Consider the following 22,144-nt stretch of genomic DNA (forward strand, 5'->3'; position numbering starts at 1 on the left):
GTATACTTTTTTCCGATACCTACTTTTTCCTGCATTTTTGGGTTATTGGGTTATTGGGTTATGGAAACGAGAGCAAATTTCACATGACATCTTTTTCAAATTTTTTCCAAGTTCAAATTACCCAAAAATACGAGCATGGACCAATCGACTTAGATTTCGTTTCTGATCATTTTGATATACTTTTTCCGATACCTACTTTTTTCTGCATTTTTGGGGTATTGGGTTATGGAAACTACCCAAAAATACGAGTAGGGTCAAATCGACTTAGAATTCGTTTCTGATCATTTTGGTATACTTTTTTGGATACCTACATTTATCTGCATTTTTGAACTAGAGTACGTGCTGCGCTTTCCAACGACGTGCTGCATATAGTGGTGCGCGTTATGTTTTCGCGCGTGCATAATTATCGCGGGAATCGAGTCGCGGACGAATCATGATTTGAGGAATTGTTAGAGGAGAATTATATAAATTCATTGATTTTAGAATTTCGAGGGGGTTTACGGAAGAAGAATTTTGCGGCGCGTCCATTCGGCCTTTGAAATTTATTTTTCCTCGGTTTTTTGCGATCAGGAGCGGGCGCGAGCGAAGTAACCTTAGAAAAATACTACAGAAATCTAGGAGAACGTGTAAAAAATCTTTTAAAAAAATTTAGAAACCAGCAAAGGTGCTCCTAATAGTTCAGAAATTGCGAAAAAACAGGAAAATAATCAAAAAATTAAGAAAAATCTTGGGTTAATTCTAAACCAACAAAAACACGCGAATAATGCAAAAAGCTAATGTTTCTCATAATGAAACGATACATTTCGCGGAGGAGAACCGTTTTAGATGGTATAGAGCACTTTTAACCGATTATAAGTGAAGTTTTCATAACATTATTAATATCACTGTTAAAATGATGTTATTAAAACCTTCACCGTTAGCCAACAAGATACATTCAAACATGTCGTTACCAGCTCTCACGACCAGGATGTCGGTGATAGGCATTTTTGGGTTATTGGGTTATTGGGTTATTAGGTTATTGGGTTATTGGGTTATTGGGTTCTGGAAACTACCCAAAAATACGAGTAGGGTGAAATCGACTTAGAATTCGTTTCTGATCATTTTGATATAGTTTTTCCGATACCTACTTTATTCTGCATTTTTGGGTTATGGAAACGAGATCAAATTTCACATGACATCTTTTTCAAATTTTTTCTATTTTCAAATTACCCAAAAATACGAGCATGGACCAATCGACTTAGATTTCGTTTCTGATCATTTTGATATACTTTTTCCGATACCTACTTTTTTCTGCATTTTTGGGGTATTGGGTTATGGAAACTACCCAAAAATACGAGTAGGGTCAAATCGACTTAGAATTCGTTTCTGATTATTTTCGTATACTTTTTCCGATACCTATTTTTTTTTCATTTGAAATTCGCTCCAGTTTCCAAAAATGCAGAAAAAAGTAGGTATTGGAAAAAAGTATACGAAAATAATCAGAAACGAATTGTAAGTCGATTTCACCCTACTCGTATTTTTGGGTAATTTGAACTTAGAAAAAATTTGAAATAGAGGTCATCTGAAATTCGCTCCAGTTTCCAAAAATGAAGAAAACAGTAGTTATCGGAAAAAAGTATAATAAAATAATCAGAAACGAATTCTGAGTCGATTGGACCATACTCGTATTTTTGGGTTATTTGAACTTAGAAAAAATTTGAAATAGAGGTCATCTGAAATTCGCTCGTTTTCAAAAATGCAAAAAAAAATTGTCAAGTCTGTTTTTCTTAATGAAAAAAAAAGAAAGAGAAAAATTTTTAAAACCAAAAATGTTTATATTTTTTCCTCTTTCATTAATCATTATCAGATATATAAGAACCCAATTTTATTAGGAACCTAAACATAGAATTACAGTGTTTGGAGGGGGAAAGGGGGAAGGGGGTATTGCATCGGAAAGGCCTTCGAGTACTGACCATAGAGAAGTAGTCAATAGTACATATGGTAGTATATATCGAGTAGTCGTATGCTGTATCTCGGAAACTTGATGGCGGAGGGGGTGGGTTGTTGGCTTCATTCGATCAGGCGGAAAAAGTTATCCAATTAAACCCAATAAGCCAATAGCCCAACAGCCCAATGACCGAATAACCCAACAGCCCAATGACCGAATAACCCAATAACCCAACTTGGGTTATTGGGTGATTTACTTGGGTTATTATTTAGATTACTTGGGTTACTATTTAGATTGTTGGGTTATTGGGTGAGTTAGTTTCTGCGGGTTTTTAGCCTATTTTGGCGACTATAATTGATTCAATTTGCATTATTCGCGTGCTTTTGTTGGTTTAGAATTAACCCAAGCTTTGCGCTTTTTTGCAATTTTTGAGTAATTCGCAATTTCTAGACAGCTTTACTGATCTCCGAATAGTTTTTACAATTTTTACGCATCTTTCTAGATTTCTGTAATATTTTTTTAAGCGAATTGCCATGAATTAAGAATTTGTATGACTTTTTTTGTAATTACTCAGGAATATTTGAGTTTTTGCAATTTTTAGAGCTTTTTCTGTTAAAATCGAAAATGAGATAAATCACTCATCCTCTTGGAATATTCAAGTAGGGCTGTTGGTTGGTCGGGGCGGAGGAGACAGAAAACAACACGAGAGTTTCCGATAATGTGGCTTTTTGAACTAGAAAGCCTGTTGGATAGAGTGCGTGCTGCGCTTTCCGACGACGTGCTGCATGTAGTGGTGCGCGTTATGTTTTCGCGCGTGCATAATTATCGCGGGAATCGAGTCGCGGACGAATCATGATTTGAGGAATTGTTAGAGGAGAATTATATAAATTCATTGATTTTAGAATTTCGAGGGGGTTTACGGAAGAAGAATTTTGCGGCGCGTCCATTCGGCCTTTGAAATTTATTTTTCCTCGGTTTTTTGCGATCAGGAGCGGGCGCGAGCGAAGTAACCTTAGAAAAATACTACAGAAATCTAGGAGAACGTGTAAAAAATCTTTTAAAAAAATTTAGAAACCAGCAAAGGTGCTCCTAATAGTTCAGAAATTGCGAAAAAACAGGAAAATAATCAAAAAATTAAGAAAAATCTTGGGTTAATTCTAAACCAACAAAAACACGCGAATAATGCAAAAAGCTAATGTTTCTCATAATGAAACGATACATTTCGCGGAGGAGAACCGTTTTAGATGGTATAGAGCACTTTTAACCGATTATAAGTGAAGTTTTCATAACATTATTAATATCACTGTTAAAATGATGTTATTAAAACCTTCACCGTTAGCCAACAAGATACATTCAAACATGTCGTTACCAGCTCTCACGACCAGGATGTCGGTGATAGGTACATGGAATATTCGTATTGACGCACTGTATTATTATTATTAAGCGTTAATACGTATATTCCTTTGAGAGCCACCCTACCTACCTACCCGGACGCGAGTAACGAAATGACACTGATAGATGATGATTACTATAAATTGTCTACCTGCCCGTAACCAACCGAACCTACAAAGGATCTACGTGAAAAGCAACGTCGGCTGTGTTACCTTCGCGTAGACGCACCCTACTTTGAGACCTAATCGTTGTTCGATGAGGCCGATCTTGTCTCACGAGACCTATCTACAAGATCGTTGTCGCGTGACGATGATTGGCTGGCGTTACTCCGGTGATAAGAATTCGATGGTTATAGGCAGTGATTTCAAGAATCGCCTGGCCTGATCACCAAACTTCTTATCCCAGGAGGAACCCTAATGGTTCCAACCGGCGCTGCCCTGTCATCCCCGCCGCAACACCTCTTAACCTCCTAAGCTACGTTCGAGATAGAGCGGGTGTTGGCGGGCCCTACCGACTCCATCCCTTCGCATACGTGGGGTGCCCTGGGCTTTGGCACTAAGAGATCCCACGTACACTTTCCTAATGCCCTAGCTGTATCGAGGCTCCATCTTGTTGAATATGTTGTTTTCGTTTCCAGCAACAAAAACAATATCAACAACAAGAGCACCCCTTGCATGTCAAGCATCGTCGTAACGATAATTGACATACTTTATATTATGTACTCTCAGAGAGAGGTACTTACCCATGATCCGGCGATGTCCTCTGGTCCTTCTCCTGGTCCCGGTGTTCTGGACCTCGTCCTAGTCCGCCGCTGCCACCGATGTGATGTCCCGCTGGTACTTGATGATCCGGGTCGTCCGCCGCCTAGTCATCGATGATGCTGCTGCTGCTTGCCACTTCACTACACTATACTGCTTCAAACAATCCTTAGACTGAATGAAACAATGGGGAATATTTATACTCGCCCCTGCTCGAGCATCACTCACACGCGCACACACTCCCACGCTACCTCCGGCAATCCGAAGACTGCCGATGATAGTTTGGAGAATGTTTATACTCGCCCCTGCTCGAGTATTACTCACACGCGCACACACTCGCACGCTACCTCCGGCAATCCGAAGACTGCCGATGATAGTTTGGGGAATGTTTATACCAGGTCCAGTTTCCAAAAATGCAGGAAAAAGTAGGTATCGGAAAAAAGTATACGAAAATAATCAGAAACGAATTCTGAGTCGATTGGACCATACTCGTATTTTTGGGTAATTTGAACTTAGAAAAAATTTGAAAAAGATGTCATCTGAAAGTCGCTCTAGTTTCCATAACCCAATAACCCAAAAATGCAGAAAAAAGTAGGTATCGGAAAAAGTATACCAAAATGATTAGAAACGAATTCTGAGTCGATTGGACCATACTCGTATTTTTGGGTAATTTGAACTTACAAAAAATTTGAAAAAGATGTCATCTGAAATTCGCTCGTTTTCAAAAATGCAAAAAAAAAATTTCAAGTCTGTTTTTCTTAATGAAAAAAAAGACTTAGGGAAAAATTTTTAAAACCAAAAATGTTTATTTTTTTTTCCTCTTTCATTAATCATTATCAGATATATAGGAACCCAATTTTATTAGGTACCTAAACATAGAATTACAGTGTTTGGGGGGGGAAAGGGGGAAGGGGGTATTGATTCGGAAAGGCCTTCGAGTACTGACCATTGATAAGTATTCAATAGTACATATGGTAGTATATATCGAGTAGTCGTATGCTGTATCTCGGAAACTTGAGGGCGAAGGGGGTGGGTTGTTGGCTTCATTCGATCGGGCGGAAAAAGTTACCCAATAAAACCCAATAACCCAATAGCCCTCCAGCCAAATGACCGAAGAACCCAATAACCCAATAACCCAATAACCCAATAACCCAATAACCCAATAACCCAATAACCCAATAACCCAATAACCCAATAACCCAATAACCCAATGACCCGATAACCCAATAACCCAATATTATAAAATTAACCCAACAATCTTAAATCCCGCCCAAATTGCTTCACTCAATTAAAAAGGGAGAAAAAGTATAAATGTTTCTTCATTTTCCGACAAATTTTCCGGATGTTCAAAAATTTTCACCGTTAGCCGACAAGATACATTCAAACATGTCGTTACAAGCTCTCACGACGAGGACGTCGGTGATAGGTACGTGGAATATTCGTATTGACGCACTGTATTATTATTATTAAGCGTTAATACGTATATTCCTTTGAGAGCCACCCTACCTACCTACCCGGACGCGAGAAACGAAATGACACTGATAGATGATGATTACTATAAATTGTCTACCTGCCCGTAACCAACCGAACCTACAAAGGATCTACGTGAAAAGCAACGTCGGCTGTGTTACCTTCGCGTAGACGCACCCTACTTTGAGACCTAATCGTTGTTCGATGAGGCCGATCTTGTCTCACGAGACCTATCTACAAGATCGTTGTCGCGTGACGATGATTGGCTGGCGTTACTCCGGTGATAAGAATTCGATGGTTATAGGCAGTGATTTCAAGAATCGCCTGGCCTGATCACCAAACTTCTTATCCCAGGAGGAACCCTAATGGTTCCAACCGGCGCTGCCCTGTCATCCCCGCCGCAACACCTCTTAACCTCCTAAGCTACGTTCGAGATAGAGCGGGCGTTGGCGGGCCCTACCGACTCCATCCCTTCGCATACGTGGGGTGCCCTGGGCTTTGGCACTAAGAGATCCCACGTACACTTTCCTAATGCCCTAGCTGTTTCGAGGCTCCATCTTGTTGTTGATGTCGTTTTCGTTTCCAGCAACAAAAACAACATCAACGACAAGAGCACCCCTTGCATGTCAAGCATCGTCGAAACGATAATTGACATACTTTATATTATGTACTCTCAGAGAGAGGTACTTACCAATGATCCCGCGATGTCCTCTGGTCCTGCTCCTGGTCCTCGTCCTAGTCCGCCGCTGCCACCGATCTCCCGCTGGTCCTTGATGATCCGGGTGGCCCGCCGCCTAGTCCTCGATGATGCTGCTGCTGCTTGCCGGAGCTACTTTGACCCAAGTTTCCGAGATTTTTCTGACTCGAGCAAGCTCGAGTTAATTCGCCCAAAATGAGCCCAAGTCGTTAGAAAAATTGCCAAAAAATACAAAATTCATACGCTATACGCCTTGCACCTACCAACTTTTCGACAATTTCTTCGGAAAGCTCGGGAAAAGTGCAGCAGCAATGACTTTGGCTGTATTTTCTACGCCCCCGACCAATGTGCAGAGCGAGACAGACACCGAGAGACAGAGAGAGCTAAGCTGCCGCGCATTCTCGCGAAATTATACGCTATCGAGGCATTAGTGTAAACCTTCCGAACACGATTTTCCAATGCTTTTTCACCTTCTCTTTCCATTAAAGTTGCTCTCGTTTCGATAGCACCGCCCCACATAGCGTATAATTCATTTACAAGGCATCGCGCACGGTAGGAGCGCAGCTGAGCGCGCGCTTCCTTCTCGAGTATACGCTATTTAAAAAGTGGTGGGGCAAATTTAATTACTGGCCGTGAAAAGCTCCTGAGAAATCCAACTAATTGACCTGCTGCACACAAGTTCGTTTTAGATGGTTTAGAACACTTTTAACCGATTCAAAGTCAAGTTTTCAGCTGTACACTTGTCATTCCGTTTTCAAAATTTCCAAGGGATACCGAAAAATGCGAGTTAGGACTTAATCGATGAGACACAACATGTTTCCATCATTTTTTCCGAAATTTTCGGAATTAAACCCGGACCGAGAGGATCTACGAAAATGCAACGTGGGCTGTGTTACATTCGCGTAGACGCACCCTACTACGAACCTAGTGATGAACGAGGAGACCGATCTTGTCTCACGTGACCTATCTACAAGATCATTGTCGCGTGGCAATGATGGCTGATGTTACTCCGGTGATAAGAACGATGGTCATAGGCAGTGATCTCAAGAATCGCCTGGCCTGGTCACCGCATCTCTTATCCAATGCGGAACCCTAATGGTTCCAACCGGCACTGCCCTGTATCCCCTCGCAACATCTCTTAACCTCCTAATTTTTCGTCAACAAAGTGAGCATTGGTGGGCTCTTCCGACTTTGCGCCTCGCATATGCAGGGTGCCCTCGACTTGTTAATTTAAATAAATATCTATCTCTAAATTGTAGGGTCACAACAGGAGGAGCACAGCAGGAGGAGCAGCAGCAAAAATCCACAACCACAACACCAAGAACCACTACCACAACAGCAACAGCAACCACCAGAACAGCAACATCCACCACAACATCAACAACCACCACAACACCAACAACCACCACAACATTAACAACAAACAATCACCACAACACCAACAACCACCACCACATCAGCAACAACCAGCACCACAACAGGAGCAGGCACAGCTGCAATTATTAGACTATGTGAATAGTTGAAACGTGTGTGTTGTCATCTTACTCTATTCTTTCCAAATTTTCTTTTCAGTGACCAAGAAGAGCAGCTACCTCCCCACTTATCTCCTCACCCGATACCGGAAGCGGTAGCGAATCGCTTTCGTGAACCGCAGAGGAGGTCTAGGGGAAAGTTCGCCCACAATGACGACTTTATAAAGGAGTTAGAACCGATGCCGGATCTGGAAGGCTACCCGGTCGGCAACCTGAAATTTTGTACTGCTACACATGTGCGTAAAGCACTATATGTAGCAGCCAATTTTTTCAGGTTGACGGGCGGGTGGTTTCCTCGTCAGACAGACCGTATGCAAATTCGTACCATGCGTGTCTACACACCGTAGATAAGCATGTTTGCGAGATGGGGGCTCATAAGTTTTCCCTCTACGGTCTGTCTGTAGGGGAAGCCCAAGCCTTTTATGATGCGGCATATGGGAACTACCTTAGGAGGAAAAATGATCCTACCCGAAGGGGTAGACAATAAAGTTCAGTTTGCACACACACACACACATGTACCATACACACGTTCATATATAATTTATTCATGTTTTTATGGTTAATAAAATCATATTTTAATTAACGAATGATTTTTTATTCCCCCAGTACATAAAATCCCGTGGTGTGTAGGGCTCTAGGCGAAGAGACCACGTAAAAAACCCAACGCGCCACGTCGATACCCCCTGGGTGGTGTGGAAATTCGACGTTTTCATAACTTCTTTTTTTTTTGCGTGTCAGAACATGGATTATATTAATTTATTTCCTCTTTATGTTCAACAACAGCAACAACAATTACAGCGGCAGCAAGAACAGCAGTAAGAAATGGAACAACCTATGTAAGTAAATACTTGAGAAATAGTACATTACGATACGTGTGACTTAAATGGTTCTTTTTTACACGGCGCAGTTAGCAATAAGGACTACTTTATTAACAGATAGGCGTGACTTAATAGCGGATTTTAGTGACACTATGCTATAAATATTATTTTATTTCCTAATTCACTATGTATAGTGTATATTTATTATTGTTTTTTTCGACGGAGCAGAGCAGCCGTCACCTACCATAGAGCTTCAGCCAATCCGCATCGTTGTATCGCGCGTGCCCGTCATGTGCATGACAAATTCTGAGCACGTGGCGGTTTGCCTGATTGCAGGCGCTACAGAGAGTAGCTACCGACGGCGATTTGTCCTAAGGCCGGATTACAGAGAATTTTTTATTTTTTTGTATGATTCGCCATTTTCCAAGATGAGGAATTTTATGACTTTTTAGCAATTCCTGGCGTTTTTTAAGGACTTTTCTGCTTTTTTTGCAATTTTTAGACGATTTTTATGAAAATTTCTGTGGCTTTTTAACGATTTTCTATGCTTGCCATTTTTTAAAGGCATTCACTCTGGTAGGGGAGATTTTTCTGACTTGTTTGGGCTAGTAAATTGACCCAAGTTTATTTGTTCGGATAAAATAAGCTAAAGTGATAATTAAAAATACGATTCTCCTCTCTTAACGTTACCTAATAAATGAAATATCCATAACAATTTTTACCAATCGAAGGGAACATGTCACTGTCGACTTCTTCGATGCTGACCCAATCCACCAGTCTTCTGTAGTCTTTAGCAGTGAATTTTCTGAGAATTTGAAAGAATCTCTCCTGAACTTGCTGGTTTGCACGCCCGAAGAGTTTAGGACAGTACCGATCACCGTGTATTTCATAACCTTCCCAATAGCCGCAATCAAAATTCTGTAATCAAGGGGACTCCTGACGTCGACGACGACGACTATTGTCGCGATCAATCATTTGAATAAAATCGTTCGAGGATGAAACAACTCGCAAAACCTAATATTTAATCCCACTCTCTGCGCAAATTTGTTGACACGTGGTGACACTGACGAGCCCATCAGACGAGTTTGAGAAGGGTTGGTGGGTCGGGGCAGAGGAGACAGAAAACAACACGAGAGTTTCCCTGAAAACCCTCTGCACTAACCTAGTGGAGTCCGATACAACGTCGTATTTTTCGCTTACATATCGATCTAGAACTATCAACAAACTCATTGTAATGTAAGAAATAAATGTATATTTTACAAATAAATTCGAAAAGTCAATCACATGATTAGTTGTATAAATTTCCGTTCTCTTCAGTTGCTTACATCGATTGGAGAAGGCTCAAAGTTTCTTCCTTGAGACATTGCGAAGGAACTTGTGCATTCGCTGCTGCACTGTCCCAGAAGAATGTAAGAACAACAGCGGGAACCAAATTCAAACTCTCTAAACTCTTCTCAAAGTCTACCTCCGTTAACTTTTCTCTCGTAGCGGTAATTAAATAAAATGGGAACTGCTCGTTCAACAAATTCTCCTTCACGAATTCAACGACTTGCTCAAATTTTTCATCTACTGCAAACGTACCCTGTAATATTATGCCATCCGGAAATCTTATCCGTATCAAAGTAAATCGATATTTCCTTTCCTTATCTTTCATCAACTTTTCTCGCATGGCTTGCGTCATCAGCATTTGATTGCGTTCCACAGCTTTCGCCCTAAAGGATTCATTTCGTTAAAAAGAGATTTTACGCTCAAAACAATTTCAAAGTAACCAGCGCACCTTTCAGTCTGCTCACGCTTTATATCTTCCGCTGAGAGCGAGTAGAATTCCGCAGGCAGTTCACTCCGCTCGGCTGCTTGACTAGGGAGCAAAACTTGTACATTTCTATCCAGCAAAAGTTGCACTGATTCAGCAGACTGTAAGGCATCGACGAGTGTTGTCAGATTATCAATACTGCATCTTTCAGGACTCCACACTAGAAAGTCTTCTTCCCGCTCTTGATGCATCAATTTCTCTTCAGCGAATCCAGCCGCTTTCAAAAACTCCATTGTACCTCTGAGTTTCTTAACGTTTTCCTGCAAGACGTTATATTAATTAATTAATACCAATGAAATGATAATCACAACCAAGCTTCGTTCAAAGTCTCTATACCTTAAATATTCTGTTTGACATCCTGATTTTCCAGTACTTCCTCTCTACTGGATCATTCCGTATATTATCCAAGTACTTGCAAAGTATATCGACGCACGATCGTATTTCATCCGCTCCATCGTTACAGCTATGAATTATCAAACAGGCAGACAAACCAGCTTCGTCATCAGATAGCTGGCTGCTGAAGAATTCTTGAATCCTATCGTACCACGTTTCTTTGTCTAGAACTTCCTCCGACACTAATGGGCACCGGTAGTACACACCGCTCACAGCCAATATGGGAGCTTGTGAAATTGCTGCACTGCTGGTTGACTTAACATTTTCTTGTGCAACAGCAAGTTTCTCCTGCTCCAGTTCCTTCTTCACGCGTGCTTGTATAGCTGCATAGGAACTGCATCGGAGAATTCATTAGTCAGTCTGCTTGGAGAATGGAACCAATGCTACTTACGTATTTAATTTTGGAGCACTGGATTTCATTCCCTCTAGTCTCGCTAGAGCAGCTTGACCAGCAATTTTTGCTTCGTTGGTAGGCTCGTGCCTCTTTGTCGTTGTGGACACATTCTTGGATGTTGTTGCTCCTGTTGTTGTTGCTGCTGATTCATTCAATCTAGATCAAAGGAATGAATAAACTTGCAAATCGAAATTTAGCATAAAAAAAATAATAAATAACTTGCCTATAACCCTTTCCAGCATGCTTAAACTTCTCATCCTTGATCTTCTTCTGGAAAAACGACTTGATTTTTTCAGCCATAGCTAGTTTAGATTCTTCTTCCTACGAATATCGCTGAGAGTGTTCCTTGGGAAGTTTAAGCTGCAAAATTTTTTGATCAAGTTCCTCTGGCGATGTATCTAAAATGCATTCAAGAATATTCCATCTAGCCTCTAGAAGCAATAAATTGCGTTCTACTCACTGGGTGTCATAAAACGCTCCGAAATTCTGGCTCCGTAGATGTACCAGGCAATGTAAATTGCGCAAACGTTACTCAAAATGATGGCCAGAAAGATCTTGAGCAGTAGGTACTGAAATTCATCAAAGGCAAATAGCACGAGGGTATCCTGCCAGAGCTGGGCCAAGCTTGGCAGAGCCTTATCACCAGAAGTGCCAGCAGCAGCAGCAGCAGCAGGTAATACGCTGGATATTCCACTGCTCGCGTCGCTTGCGTGACTCGGCGACGGCAGTGCTGAATCGGAGGTTAGAGTCAGGCTCGAGAATATCAGGTTGGCTACGTCGCAGGAAAGTTTCTTGATCGCTTCGACGAATGAGCCGGTCCAAGCGTACGAATTTTCCAGAACGCTGTTCATCACAGGTTTGCTGTTCGTTGAGCTCTATATACTATATGGAAAATCCTAAAATGTTTTGCCCCTTTGCTCTCTCAATTGATAGTACATACAACGAATATAGACTTCATATAGAAGAACGGTTCGTATAGCGGCGAGGGGACGGAAAGCGATAGTTCGGTACGCTCCGCGAGATGGCGGCAGCCATCAATTTCTATCGTGCTGTCTCTCTCACTCTCACGGCGCCATTCAAATTTTAAGCTTGCAGTCGTCAAGTCAGCCGAATGTCAATCTCCTTGCTACATGAATGTTATAAAATTAAATAATAGCAGCGTAGATGTAAATAATAAATAAATATTATATGTGACGCACTATGAAAATTGTAATAGTGTATAATAGTTTAATTATTACGTGATACTTAAAATTTAATTTTCGCTACAGTGTGCGTAAAAACAATAAATCGGGATACTTGCTCTTAGTTAATATTAGTTTGTTTATAATTAAAAACAGCCATCAAAATAAAAACAATCAAACTAATATTATTCGATGGAAACCAATCGGGAAGGTGGCTAAGTTTTCTTCCATCAGGAAAAGGATAGGATAAAAGGAAAGCATAGGTGTAGGAATGGCGATGATGATACACATAAATTATTTACATTTCATGCAACTATCGATCAACACTCATGCAACTGCTGTTAATGAAGGTATTTACAAATATTTAATTAATTAAAGAAAAGAAAAGAATATGAAAAATCAAAACAAACTATGATTTAATTAATGAGTTAAAATATTTATTATGCGCATGCAATTAAATACAAATGATTTTATATTGATGAGTGATTAAAAGTTGTAAACAAAAATAATTTTAAATAAAAAGCAGTGCTTATTCTATTTAAAAAAATTAATACCGTTTATCGACAATTTATAAGAATTCCTCTGTGAACAAAATAAAATATAAAGTATGAAGTAATAATTGGCTGAGACGACACAATAAGCAAATAAGCACTTTGATTATCTTCGAGACATAAAATTTGTTGCTAAAAATGACTTTAGAATTTGTTTGAAAAAATTATTTTTATATACTCGAACTGTGCCTATCGATGACTTAATTTCTGTAATTTGGCATTCGGTTTCTCACCAGCAACAGCACGTTTTTGACATTTATTTGCATCACGTGCGCGATGATTAATCCATTTTAATTTATAAAAAATGTGCACTCTCACAAAAAAAGCTACTATACGTTGTCGATGCGATTTACATGGCCCATCAATATTAAAGTACTCTGGATAAAGTTCATTAATTTTTAGTGTAATTTCGTATATTAATCTCTTAGCAACATTTTTTTCATGGCAAATATGTTCAAAATGACATTGAAAAGAAGTATAAGCTGTGTCAATAACATTATTAAAAAAATCGGAAGGAATACAAAGATTACCTAATTGATTCGAACTATTAAAAACTTTATATGCTTTAAAAAATATCAAAAGATCATTATTTTTTTCAAAATTTCTATTTTCTCTTGTAAAGGCAGTTACACAATCTGAGCATTTGAATTTTGCAAAACATTTTGTAGCTATATAACCTGCAACATATTTTACTGAGCAATTATATAAAGATGCTGATTCATTGTCATTATTTAAAATACTATTGGCTTTATCTGAATGATTCTCTAAACTGGATGTAGTACTAAGATTACTAAGATTACTGACACTTTCTACTAAGTTATGCATATCTGCAGACACTATTTCATCGGCAGGCAAGTCAATACGATCCTCAATTACTGTACATGATTCATAATCAGCCTGACAGGAGCTGCGTTTTCGCGGTTTTTTCCTAGTCAGAAAAATATGGTTGTCGCAACCAATACTTTTGTAAAACCTCCTTACACACTCATTATTCATTTTCTTGTCATTTATTTACTTTCATTATTGTTAAAAAGTATATTTTACATAATATACTGCATGAATGATGAATCGTCTGCTTGTGCGTGCTCATATGCGCGCCAAGCTGTAGGAAACTCATAGGTGGCGCCGCCGAGCGGTTGGGTAACAGAACTAACGGCCTGTTACCCAAGCTTTCGTCCCCCCATTTTAACCCAGAACCGTTCTTCTATAGGAAGTCTATATTCGTTGGTACATACACACCGCACCGCGTTGCAGACAGCATCAGCAGCTGACTGACGTCTGACTGCTGACTGCAGACTCGCCAGTGCAGCGTGTTGCAGCACACTTCTTGCTTGCTGCGTCGGTCGGTAAAGGAAGATACCTATACGAGTAAGCCGCGCAAAATGCGAGGTTCGACAGTTTTTCCCCCCGCGAACCGACTACATTAAACAGTCGAGTCGACTGTTGCCTCTCGCCGTGCCGTGCATCAAACGTACCTATAATAAGTATTACAGTAAAATTGTTGTACGTAAGTATTGTTATAGCCAAAGAATTTGCATGCTTAACCTAAAAGCGTTGTTTTGTTTTTTCTCTCACGAAACAAAGAAAATGCCACGACGAAGGACAGCACAAAAGTCCCTGTCCCAGCCAAGTACGAGCGCGCGAGGCACCCAACACGGCAGCGAGGAAGACGACGAAGATGTTGCACCTCCAACGCAAAATCAGAGGCAGAACAAAACGTTCTCGGACGCGGAACATGGCCAGCATGTAGCCAACGCGGTCAGATATATCCTAGCTGCTGATCAATTCAAGACGCCCATCAACAGGTCAGCAGTTAGCAAAGCAATAGATTGTCACGGTGCAGGATTTAGAACTGTGATGAACTCGGCTGAAAAAGTTTTACAAGAGGTGTTTGGATACAGGATGGTAAATATTAAAAACAACGAGACAAGCAGTGGCAAATTCATTCTAGTAAACAAGCTTCAAGACAGTTTGCCATACATGACTTTCGATAAAGAAGTTGGCGATCGCTACGTCCTGCTTTTCTTGGTACTCTCCCATATCTTCATGAATGGTGAAATATGCAGCGAAGGTATCTCGAAAGGCTCTCTTTTTTCTGTACAACCAATAGTTGAGTCAAGTATTGATAGTAATGTGTTGCAGCTTCACTAATGAAATTCCTTCTGAAGCTGGGAATTATCGAGGAAGGAAACATGCTCAATGAACTGTACGGCAATGTAATGGATCTGGTAACAAAGGTGAGTCTGCAAACATGAAGAAATGACTGTGTGCATCCTGATTATTTTTATTCTCTTCTTTTAGGACTTTGTCAAGGAGAGATACATAAGAGCCGAGGCAACTGAGAACAGTGAGACTCAAGAGAAAGAATTTTCATGGGGCGAACGAGCTCTTGAGGAGCTATCTCCTAGAGCTGTAATGGAGTTTGTCTCCAAGGTATAAATTTAGCAACGACAATGTCGAGGACCGTATTTCATTTTCGTTAAACCTACTGTGCTTTCCTGCTTCGCAGATGTATGCTGGAGACAGGGAGATGTCAAGTTGGCCGCAACAGCACGACAGGATGCAGACTCTTGAGCAAGAACATCACCATGATGGCGATTTGGAATGAATGCGCTTTTATCTATTTTTCTAATTCACTGTGTATGCATTGATACGATGATATTGAAGGAATAAAATGTATAATACACAAGTGAAGCCATAGCAGCGCGATTAGATCCCCCCGATAAAGTTAAGCGCGACTCGTATAATGCGCGCAGGCGCGCTGCAAGCGCGGTGCAAGCACCTCCGCCGCGGTGCATACTGGGCAGCAGTTTGGCCGCTGCACTGCAAGCACAGCAGAGACCAGTCCATCCCTCCATAATGCTCCGCAGGCGCCGAAGGAGAAGAAACAAGAAGAAGCTGACTATCTAGAATATAAGGATGTTCACGTACTACCAGAACTTGAACGCGCGGCGCGAAGAGAACGAGCTGCAGCGCGAGGCCGAGTCGACGGGCCACGACCGCTTCTGCCAGTCGCGGCCCGGCGGCGTGACGACCCGGCGCAAGCGACGGGGCCTGACGAGCCGCAGGACCCAGAGCGCCATCGAGATCGAGTGCAACAACGACGCCTTCGCCTCGGTCCGCAGTGTCCTGTTGAGCAAGGAGAAGAGCGCCAGCATCGAGGAGGACGAGAGCACGCCGGCGGCGGCTGCGGCGGCGGCGGTCTACTCCGACGAGCAGCTCGAGAACAACAAGGGCTACTATCAGCTATCCAGCAAGATTGACAGCCTCGCCAAGTTACTCTTCAACCGGGTCCACGCTGTCAAGGCTGGCTACAACAGGGCCGAGAACGACGCGCAAAGGTATACAAAATGTATACATTGACTCATTGTTTTGACGCGAATGTATCGTGTATCGTAAACATTCGGGAAAGCTTCATCTCCATAGACAGTGTATGATGGACACTGGCCCGTCACGCGGCTCTCCTACTGATGCGGAAAACGAGAGCTGTCCGAAGGTAAAAGAGAAAACATTTGGGTCACGCGCGCGCTAATGTCATTATAATACTTGTACACAAAGTCATAATAACTTATTGGATCACGAAACCCTTGGAGTGATACACTTATAGTATAAGCAAAACGTCCGTTAAATGCGCTCAGAAATGACAAACGTGTTCTCCTTAAAAATTCCATGCCAGAAACAATGGGCGTCAGCAGTACACGGCACTGGAGCAGCAGCGTCTCAGCAACGGAGCTGGAGGCTACTCCGCGGAGAGCGTGGAAATGGAGAAAAGATCGAGAGATCGTGCTCTATCGATCTGTCGTATCTACACTCGAGAAACTCCGCGCTACAGCCTCCTCAAGCATCTCAACAACGTCGGTACGTGTATGCAGAAGCCCTTTGTATACATCCACCCGCCAATATAAGTACTCGCTCTATTGTTCCCGCTGCAACAAGGATCGCGCATGGACAAGCACTGGTTCGTCGTGCGAGACAGTCTGCTGAAGACGGAGCGCTTATTAACCCTGGCCCCGCTGAACCGCAACTGTCAGCTCAGCCTCGGGCCCTCGACGCGCGACGTCCTCAACAAGCTCTTCCTCGCGCTCCAGCACCCCTACGTCTGTCCGATCCTCGACCTCGAGTTCGTCAAGCACGAGAGCCAGGATTACGCGGTCCTCGTCCAGCCGATCAATCAGGGCAGCTTGAAGGACATCATTTACGGAGTGAGTGTAAAAGAGTAAAATCGCGCGCGCGCGCGCGCGCCAATTATGTGTGCGCAACTTTCGCAGATCGAGCGAAACTGCTGGAACGAGGACTGGTCGCAAAAGTACGGCAGTCGCGGCAAGGGCCTGCCGGTCTCCCAGATCCAGCGGATGGGCCGACAGGTGCTGGAGGCTCTGGTCTTCTTGAAGGAACGCGACTTTCCCGCCGTCGGCGCTCACCTTCATTCGGGCAACGTCATCGTGCAAAACGGCGTGGCGAGACTCGCGGCTCTGGAAAACAATCTGCTCGGCTTCACTAGCAGAATTCATCCTATCATAACGGGCAATAACGGCTGCAAGAAGCAGTCCGTCGATACCGTTTGCTTCGGTGCTTCTTTATTTGCTTTTTCTCCATTTCATTCGCAAGTATGTATATAGTTGATTGACGCTTTGCTTCTCGCAGGTCACATGCTCTTTGAAATGACCGCCGGCTACGAGCTCTGCACATTCGAACCGACTGCTGAAAATCTTTCCGATATCCAAAAATATCCACAGGTGCGCTATTATACACTTTAGTATGTACACTTAATACATACGCCTCGTGCTTTCAGGTATTGGAATGTCTAAGATTTATATTTGAGCGACAAATACTGCACGGATCTAGATATCCCACTTTAGAAGAACTAATATTCCATGATCTGTTTCGTAACATTGATCTCCGAGAACTGCGGAACGCTTCGGTGAATGTGAGTTCTATCTTTATAATTATAGTAATAAAAGCAGACGCATTAAACGAATGTGAAACAATTTGGCAGATTTTCCGTCCAGACACTACGATACCAATATCGAAAATACTCGAGGGCATAAAGTGCAGTCAGCAGCGGGAAACGCCCGTCAAACGGTAAATTCGTATTACTTCCCAATTATAAGCATGACCTTAAGGTGTTTTCTTATACGCATCTTCGTTTTGCATGCATAGCCGATATAGATCTGCACATTCAGCAGCAGCCTCGAAACGTTATTGGTGATAGGTATAACGTAAGCAAGTGTGAAAATTCCAATGTATGGCATTTCATTTTAATTTGCAGATTGTCAGAAATAGATGCTGAGGACATGATATCCCTGAGTAGCCCCGAAAGTGAACGCAGTGAAAACGGTTCATTGCTTGCTCAAATATACAAAGAACTTTCCATCACGTCCGTCTAATATAAATTTAAATGAATTATTATAAACATGGGAAATGTCTTTTTAATAAAACAAACACTGGAAATTAAAAAAAGGAAATTAATTTTATACATTTGTTGAAACCTTGTTTACATAAAAATATCGAGAAATAAACTTACACTAACAATGTGAAAAATGATGCTTGTCATCGTCGTCGTCGTCGTCGTCGTGGTCAGGTATTCAAATGCATGCCTGATTTCTTTTAAAATCTAAGATATTGAACCTTTTAAAGAATGAAAAACACAACACTACAGCTAAAGTATTTTGTAATTTATAATTGAAAATACATGTTGCTTTGTAAAGCCGACGCGCGCTTACGAAGCTCCAGCTTCGAGTTCACTGGCTGGCGTATCGGGTTCTTCATCGTTATAAATATTTTCGGCCATTTGCCACACTTGCATGATATTATCTTCAGACACTGAGCAAATCACCCATGGCTCATTTGGATTCCACGAAAAGTCGCTAATCTTGGCAGTATGCCCACCGTGAATGAACTTGAAAAAAATTTCGACCAATTAAAAACGATTCTAGTCTAGTGAAAAATTGCAGTTAAACAACAAATTTAATTAATACTAACCAGTAGTTCAGGAGGACCGTCTTCGGCATCTTCACTGGACTGCTCTTCGCCGATTTTGCTGAGATCCCAAACGTGCAGACGCCTGTCGGTTCCGCTGCTTGCCAGAATTGTTTCGTTATGGGGCGACCATTGAACTTGGAAAATTTCATCTTTATGCGACTCAAACGAATGCAACTTGAGTTTCAAGTTTCTCAAATCCCAAAGAGCAACAGTTTTGTCAGCGCTACCGGTTGCCAAAATGAACTCTGAATAGGGATTGAAGCTAAGGCAATTCACTTCTGCTGTATGAGCATCGACGGTGTGACTAGGTTTGCTCGTATTGTTACACCTGAAACAAGTCCCAAGTTTTATTTAAAAATGTACTTGTGATTCTCTTCTCTAAAAATTCAAGTATTTACCTAGTATCCCAGATCATTAATTTTTGATCGTCGGCTACTGAGCCAAACAGTGACTCGTGGAGCAAATGCCACGCTACATCTTCAACGACAGCAGTGTGCCCCGTGAAGATTGTCTTGGCGTCGATAACTCTATTCTCTTTAGGTGTAGCATTAATGTCCCAAAGGCAGATTGTGTGATCATCCGATGCGCTGAGCAAGTAACCATTGAGATTTGGATTCCATGAAAGACCATAGCCCTCTTTTTGATGTCCTCGTAGCCTGTGTGATTGAAAACATGATTATTACAGAGTCGCCAAAAAACCCAAGCAGGGTAGGTAAATTGAATACCTTAAATCTGGATGGCATTCTCCATTGGGGTCCGGTTTACTAGGATGCTTGGTGTAGTCGAAAACCAGTACGTCGCTGGAAGGCGTCTTTGTGGCAATGACACAAGGGTTTTGAGGCATGTATCTTGCTCTGTTGACTTCTCCCTCGTGATTGATCTTAATTTCTATCTCAATTTTACCGCTGACCGAGCCAAAGCCTCCGAATTCACCCTTCTCGTTGTCATAATGAGAAGCATCAAACTGGGCATCTTCGTTTGGCAGTTGAACACTGGCAATCAACAAGTGATTCTGTTCGTCGGAAGTATGTGTGCCAAGGATGAGACGGTGGATGGTGTAATCCTTTCCCTCTGGTCTGGTCACATCGGGTAACCACTGTGCTGTCAGCGATGGCCACTCCAGAGCATGGGTCATCACGAGATCGTAGAGGAAAGGAGTGTTCTTTTTCCAGATTTTGTATTCCTCATTGATGACGCGTTCTTCGACTGCATCGTCGAATGTCTCTGCACAAAAGAAATTGAGAAATCTCTAATACATTGAATTATCGGTATGAAAATAAATGGAGCTGTATTCGGTACCCCCTCGGCGAAGATGTTCGTCGAGTCTCATTTTGTACTGGATGAAAAAAAATATTCACACAACTCGAGACAGCTATCAACTATCTTACGAAGGATACTTATATATGATTATAGGTTATAAGCCGAAGCCGCAACAAGCCCTCGCGGTTGCCCGCCCCTCCTAGCCGCGTCGTGCAAACGATAAATTTTTATAAGCCAAGCAAGCTCTAATTCGCGCCCCACTGAACTTTGACCGATTCTCAGAAACTTCCAACTAGTATTGGGAGACAACACGATTTCCGTATATCCTCGGGATTTTCCGCGCGGGAAAGTATCAGGAGACGCATCGACGGGCGTCCATCGTTGCGGAGCGCGCCAAGAGACGCTTGCGTGCGTTCGGCCTGTACACCCGACTTATTATCGGGGAGAGGGATTATTATTGTTTATGAAACTCACCGCCGTCCTTGTCGGCCATTCTGAGGCTGCTGCCAAGGACTTTTCGAGGGTCCGTGATGGGTGCGAGAGAGTCGAGCCGAGTTGTTTGCGTGTGTACGCGAACGTCGCAAACTCCCGAAGAGTTTTGTGATCAGCCTGCCTAGTGCCTGTAGCGCTAATATATAGGTATATAGAGCCGTAACCGGCGGCGGCGACGAAACCCGCGCCAAAAGTCTATACACTGCAGTGCACACTTGCCGCTACGGCCGACGGTGCTGCTGCGCTGTGGACTCGAGAGGTATTATATTTTACGGCTCTGTAAATTATAATAATATAATATAATAATTTTAAATCTTAATAAATCTTAATAAATAATAATTTTGAGTCATTCGACTTTCACTTGGAATTCCGCGGTTGCATTTTGGAAATAAAGTTTTATAAACAATAGAACCGATGGTTAAGCTAAGTATATAAAAAATTTATCACCAATAATTAATTGAATTTTTTTTATTAAATTATTGTAAATAAAATCGAGAGCTTGGCGTGCTACATAACAATATAATATTCAAACGACCTATTTTTGTATATAGTGGAACTTGCGTATAAGTACCTATATAATATCGAACGGCCGCGGCGGGAAGTCGAGCAGGCGGCGCGTCGAAGGTCTTTTCCGGTTCTGTCAACGGGTGTGCACCGTCGATCACAAAATGGTAATAATAAAATCCTTGATTTCCAGCGGCATCTTTACAAAATAATGGTATAAATTGTAGTGCAGTGACAAGTGAACAATTCTGCGTTAATAGATTAAAATATTTATCAGGATTTGTATCTTAAAAAACAGTTTTTTGCATCGCGATCTTGCGCGACTAAAGTGGGGTTATGTTGATGTCTCGTACAATGTCCGTTTGTTTATTCTTAATATATTCTCAATTTAATAAATGCATTGCTGTTTGCGTTTCAATTTATATCAATGTAGCGAGTTATGAATTTTTTAGAAGCAGACAAAGGGGTTCTGATGTTTGATTGTTGTGTGTTGACAATCGTTGCTCATACTTGTAAAGCTTTTCAAAATTTATTATAAATACATTTTTGTCTGTTAATAGGCCAAACGTACAAAGAAGGTTGGAATCACTGGTAAATATGGTACGCGGTACGGTGCCTCGCTCAGGAAGATGGTCAAGAAGATGGAAATCACACAGCACAGTAAATACACCTGTACTTTCTGTGGAAAGGTATTGTGAAATCAAGTTTCAAAATTCATGTAAAATACAGTATATTTTCAAAATATAGAGTTTCAACAATAAAAATTCTTGTGCTTTCAATTCTCTCTGTGTAGGAAGCAATGAAACGTAGCGTCGTTGGTGTCTGGTCTTGCAAGCGATGCAAGAGGACAGTAGCTGGTGGAGCTTGGGTGTTTTCCACAACGACTGCTGCTTCAGTTAGGTCTGCAGTTCGTCGTTTACGTGAAGTGAAAGACCAGTAAATTAATTGAATAAAAAGATTATTTAAATACAACATATCAT

At 41.7% G+C, this 22,144-nt stretch overlaps 6 protein-coding genes across 16 annotated transcripts; 4 read left to right on the top strand and 2 right to left on the bottom strand.

Moving 5' to 3' along the window:
- The first annotated feature begins 6,946 nt into the window (after window positions 1-6,946).
- Window positions 6,947-7,661, top strand: LOC116416156 (RNA polymerase II degradation factor 1-like). The gene is made up of 2 exons (XM_031923397.1): window positions 6,947-7,409; window positions 7,504-7,661. Exons 1-2 carry the CDS (start codon window positions 7,340-7,342, stop codon window positions 7,659-7,661), a joined length of 228 nt encoding a protein of 75 aa, XP_031779257.1. The 5' UTR covers window positions 6,947-7,339.
- Window positions 7,662-9,823: 2,162 nt separating this feature from the next.
- Window positions 9,824-12,134, bottom strand: LOC100118419 (UBX domain-containing protein 6). 2 transcript variants are annotated; one of them, XM_003424791.5, is made up of 6 exons: window positions 11,655-12,134; window positions 11,418-11,592; window positions 11,192-11,350; window positions 10,744-11,134; window positions 10,372-10,667; window positions 9,824-10,306 (listed from the first exon to the last, which is right to left on the bottom strand). In XM_003424791.5, the coding sequence occupies exons 2-6, from the start codon at window positions 11,492-11,494 to the stop codon at window positions 9,916-9,918; spliced, it is 1,314 nt and encodes a 437-aa protein (XP_003424839.1). In that variant the 5' UTR covers window positions 11,495-11,592; window positions 11,655-12,134; the 3' UTR covers window positions 9,824-9,915. The 2 variants fall into 2 exon arrangements, with proteins under 2 accessions (XP_003424839.1, XP_001602388.1); XM_001602338.6 differs by having other exon boundaries at window positions 11,418-11,554; window positions 11,655-12,129.
- Window positions 12,135-13,364: 1,230 nt separating this feature from the next.
- LOC100118346 (non-structural maintenance of chromosomes element 3 homolog) lies at window positions 13,365-16,267 on the top strand. Of its 2 annotated transcripts, none has more exons than XM_016982456.3 (5): window positions 13,365-14,429; window positions 14,511-14,997; window positions 15,069-15,163; window positions 15,228-15,359; window positions 15,436-16,267. In XM_016982456.3, exons 2-5 carry the CDS (start codon window positions 14,514-14,516, stop codon window positions 15,532-15,534), a joined length of 810 nt encoding a protein of 269 aa, XP_016837945.1. In that variant the 5' UTR covers window positions 13,365-14,429; window positions 14,511-14,513; the 3' UTR covers window positions 15,535-16,267. The 2 variants fall into 2 exon arrangements, with proteins under 2 accessions (XP_016837945.1, XP_008207768.1); XM_008209546.4 differs by having other exon boundaries at window positions 14,144-14,433; window positions 15,436-15,620.
- Window positions 15,485-18,556, top strand: LOC100118309 (slowpoke-binding protein). 6 transcript variants are annotated; one of them, XM_008209581.4, is made up of 9 exons: window positions 15,726-16,267; window positions 16,603-16,784; window positions 16,833-17,128; window positions 17,195-17,495; window positions 17,571-17,662; window positions 17,719-17,853; window positions 17,923-18,008; window positions 18,087-18,138; window positions 18,196-18,556. In XM_008209581.4, the coding sequence occupies exons 1-8, from the start codon at window positions 15,846-15,848 to the stop codon at window positions 18,133-18,135; spliced, it is 1,563 nt and encodes a 520-aa protein (XP_008207803.1). In that variant the 5' UTR covers window positions 15,726-15,845; the 3' UTR covers window positions 18,136-18,138; window positions 18,196-18,556. The 6 variants fall into 6 exon arrangements, with proteins under 6 accessions (XP_008207787.1, XP_032452722.1, XP_008207803.1 ...); XM_032596832.1 differs by having other exon boundaries at window positions 16,863-17,128; XM_008209565.4 differs by lacking the exon at window positions 18,087-18,138 and having other exon boundaries at window positions 15,485-16,267; window positions 16,863-17,128; window positions 18,196-18,391.
- On the bottom strand, window positions 18,378-20,893 carry LOC100116553 (probable histone-binding protein Caf1). Of its 2 annotated transcripts, none has more exons than XM_003424790.5 (5): window positions 20,643-20,893; window positions 19,634-20,132; window positions 19,307-19,564; window positions 18,909-19,236; window positions 18,378-18,825 (listed from the first exon to the last, which is right to left on the bottom strand). In XM_003424790.5, exons 1-5 carry the CDS (start codon window positions 20,659-20,661, stop codon window positions 18,646-18,648), a joined length of 1,284 nt encoding a protein of 427 aa, XP_003424838.1. In that variant the 5' UTR covers window positions 20,662-20,893; the 3' UTR covers window positions 18,378-18,645. The 2 variants fall into 2 exon arrangements, with proteins under 2 accessions (XP_003424838.1, XP_001602921.1); XM_001602871.5 differs by lacking the exon at window positions 20,643-20,893 and adding an exon at window positions 20,208-20,573.
- LOC100118269 (60S ribosomal protein L37a) lies at window positions 20,449-22,138 on the top strand. 3 transcript variants are annotated; one of them, XM_016982457.2, is made up of 4 exons: window positions 21,060-21,087; window positions 21,212-21,378; window positions 21,725-21,853; window positions 21,958-22,138. In XM_016982457.2, the coding sequence occupies exons 1-4, from the start codon at window positions 21,075-21,077 to the stop codon at window positions 22,102-22,104; spliced, it is 456 nt and encodes a 151-aa protein (XP_016837946.2). In that variant the 5' UTR covers window positions 21,060-21,074; the 3' UTR covers window positions 22,105-22,138. The 3 variants fall into 3 exon arrangements, 2 of the variants coding, with proteins under 2 accessions (XP_016837946.2, XP_001602866.1); XR_004344586.1 differs by lacking the exons at window positions 21,060-21,087; window positions 21,212-21,378 and adding an exon at window positions 20,449-20,919 and having other exon boundaries at window positions 21,958-22,120; XM_001602816.4 differs by lacking the exon at window positions 21,060-21,087 and having other exon boundaries at window positions 21,212-21,331.
- The last annotated feature ends 6 nt before the right edge of the window (window positions 22,139-22,144 follow it).

This window comes from Nasonia vitripennis, chromosome 2 (genome assembly GCF_009193385.2).
Source record: "Nasonia vitripennis strain AsymCx chromosome 2, Nvit_psr_1.1, whole genome shotgun sequence".
Classification (NCBI taxonomy): domain Eukaryota; kingdom Metazoa; phylum Arthropoda; class Insecta; order Hymenoptera; family Pteromalidae; genus Nasonia; species Nasonia vitripennis.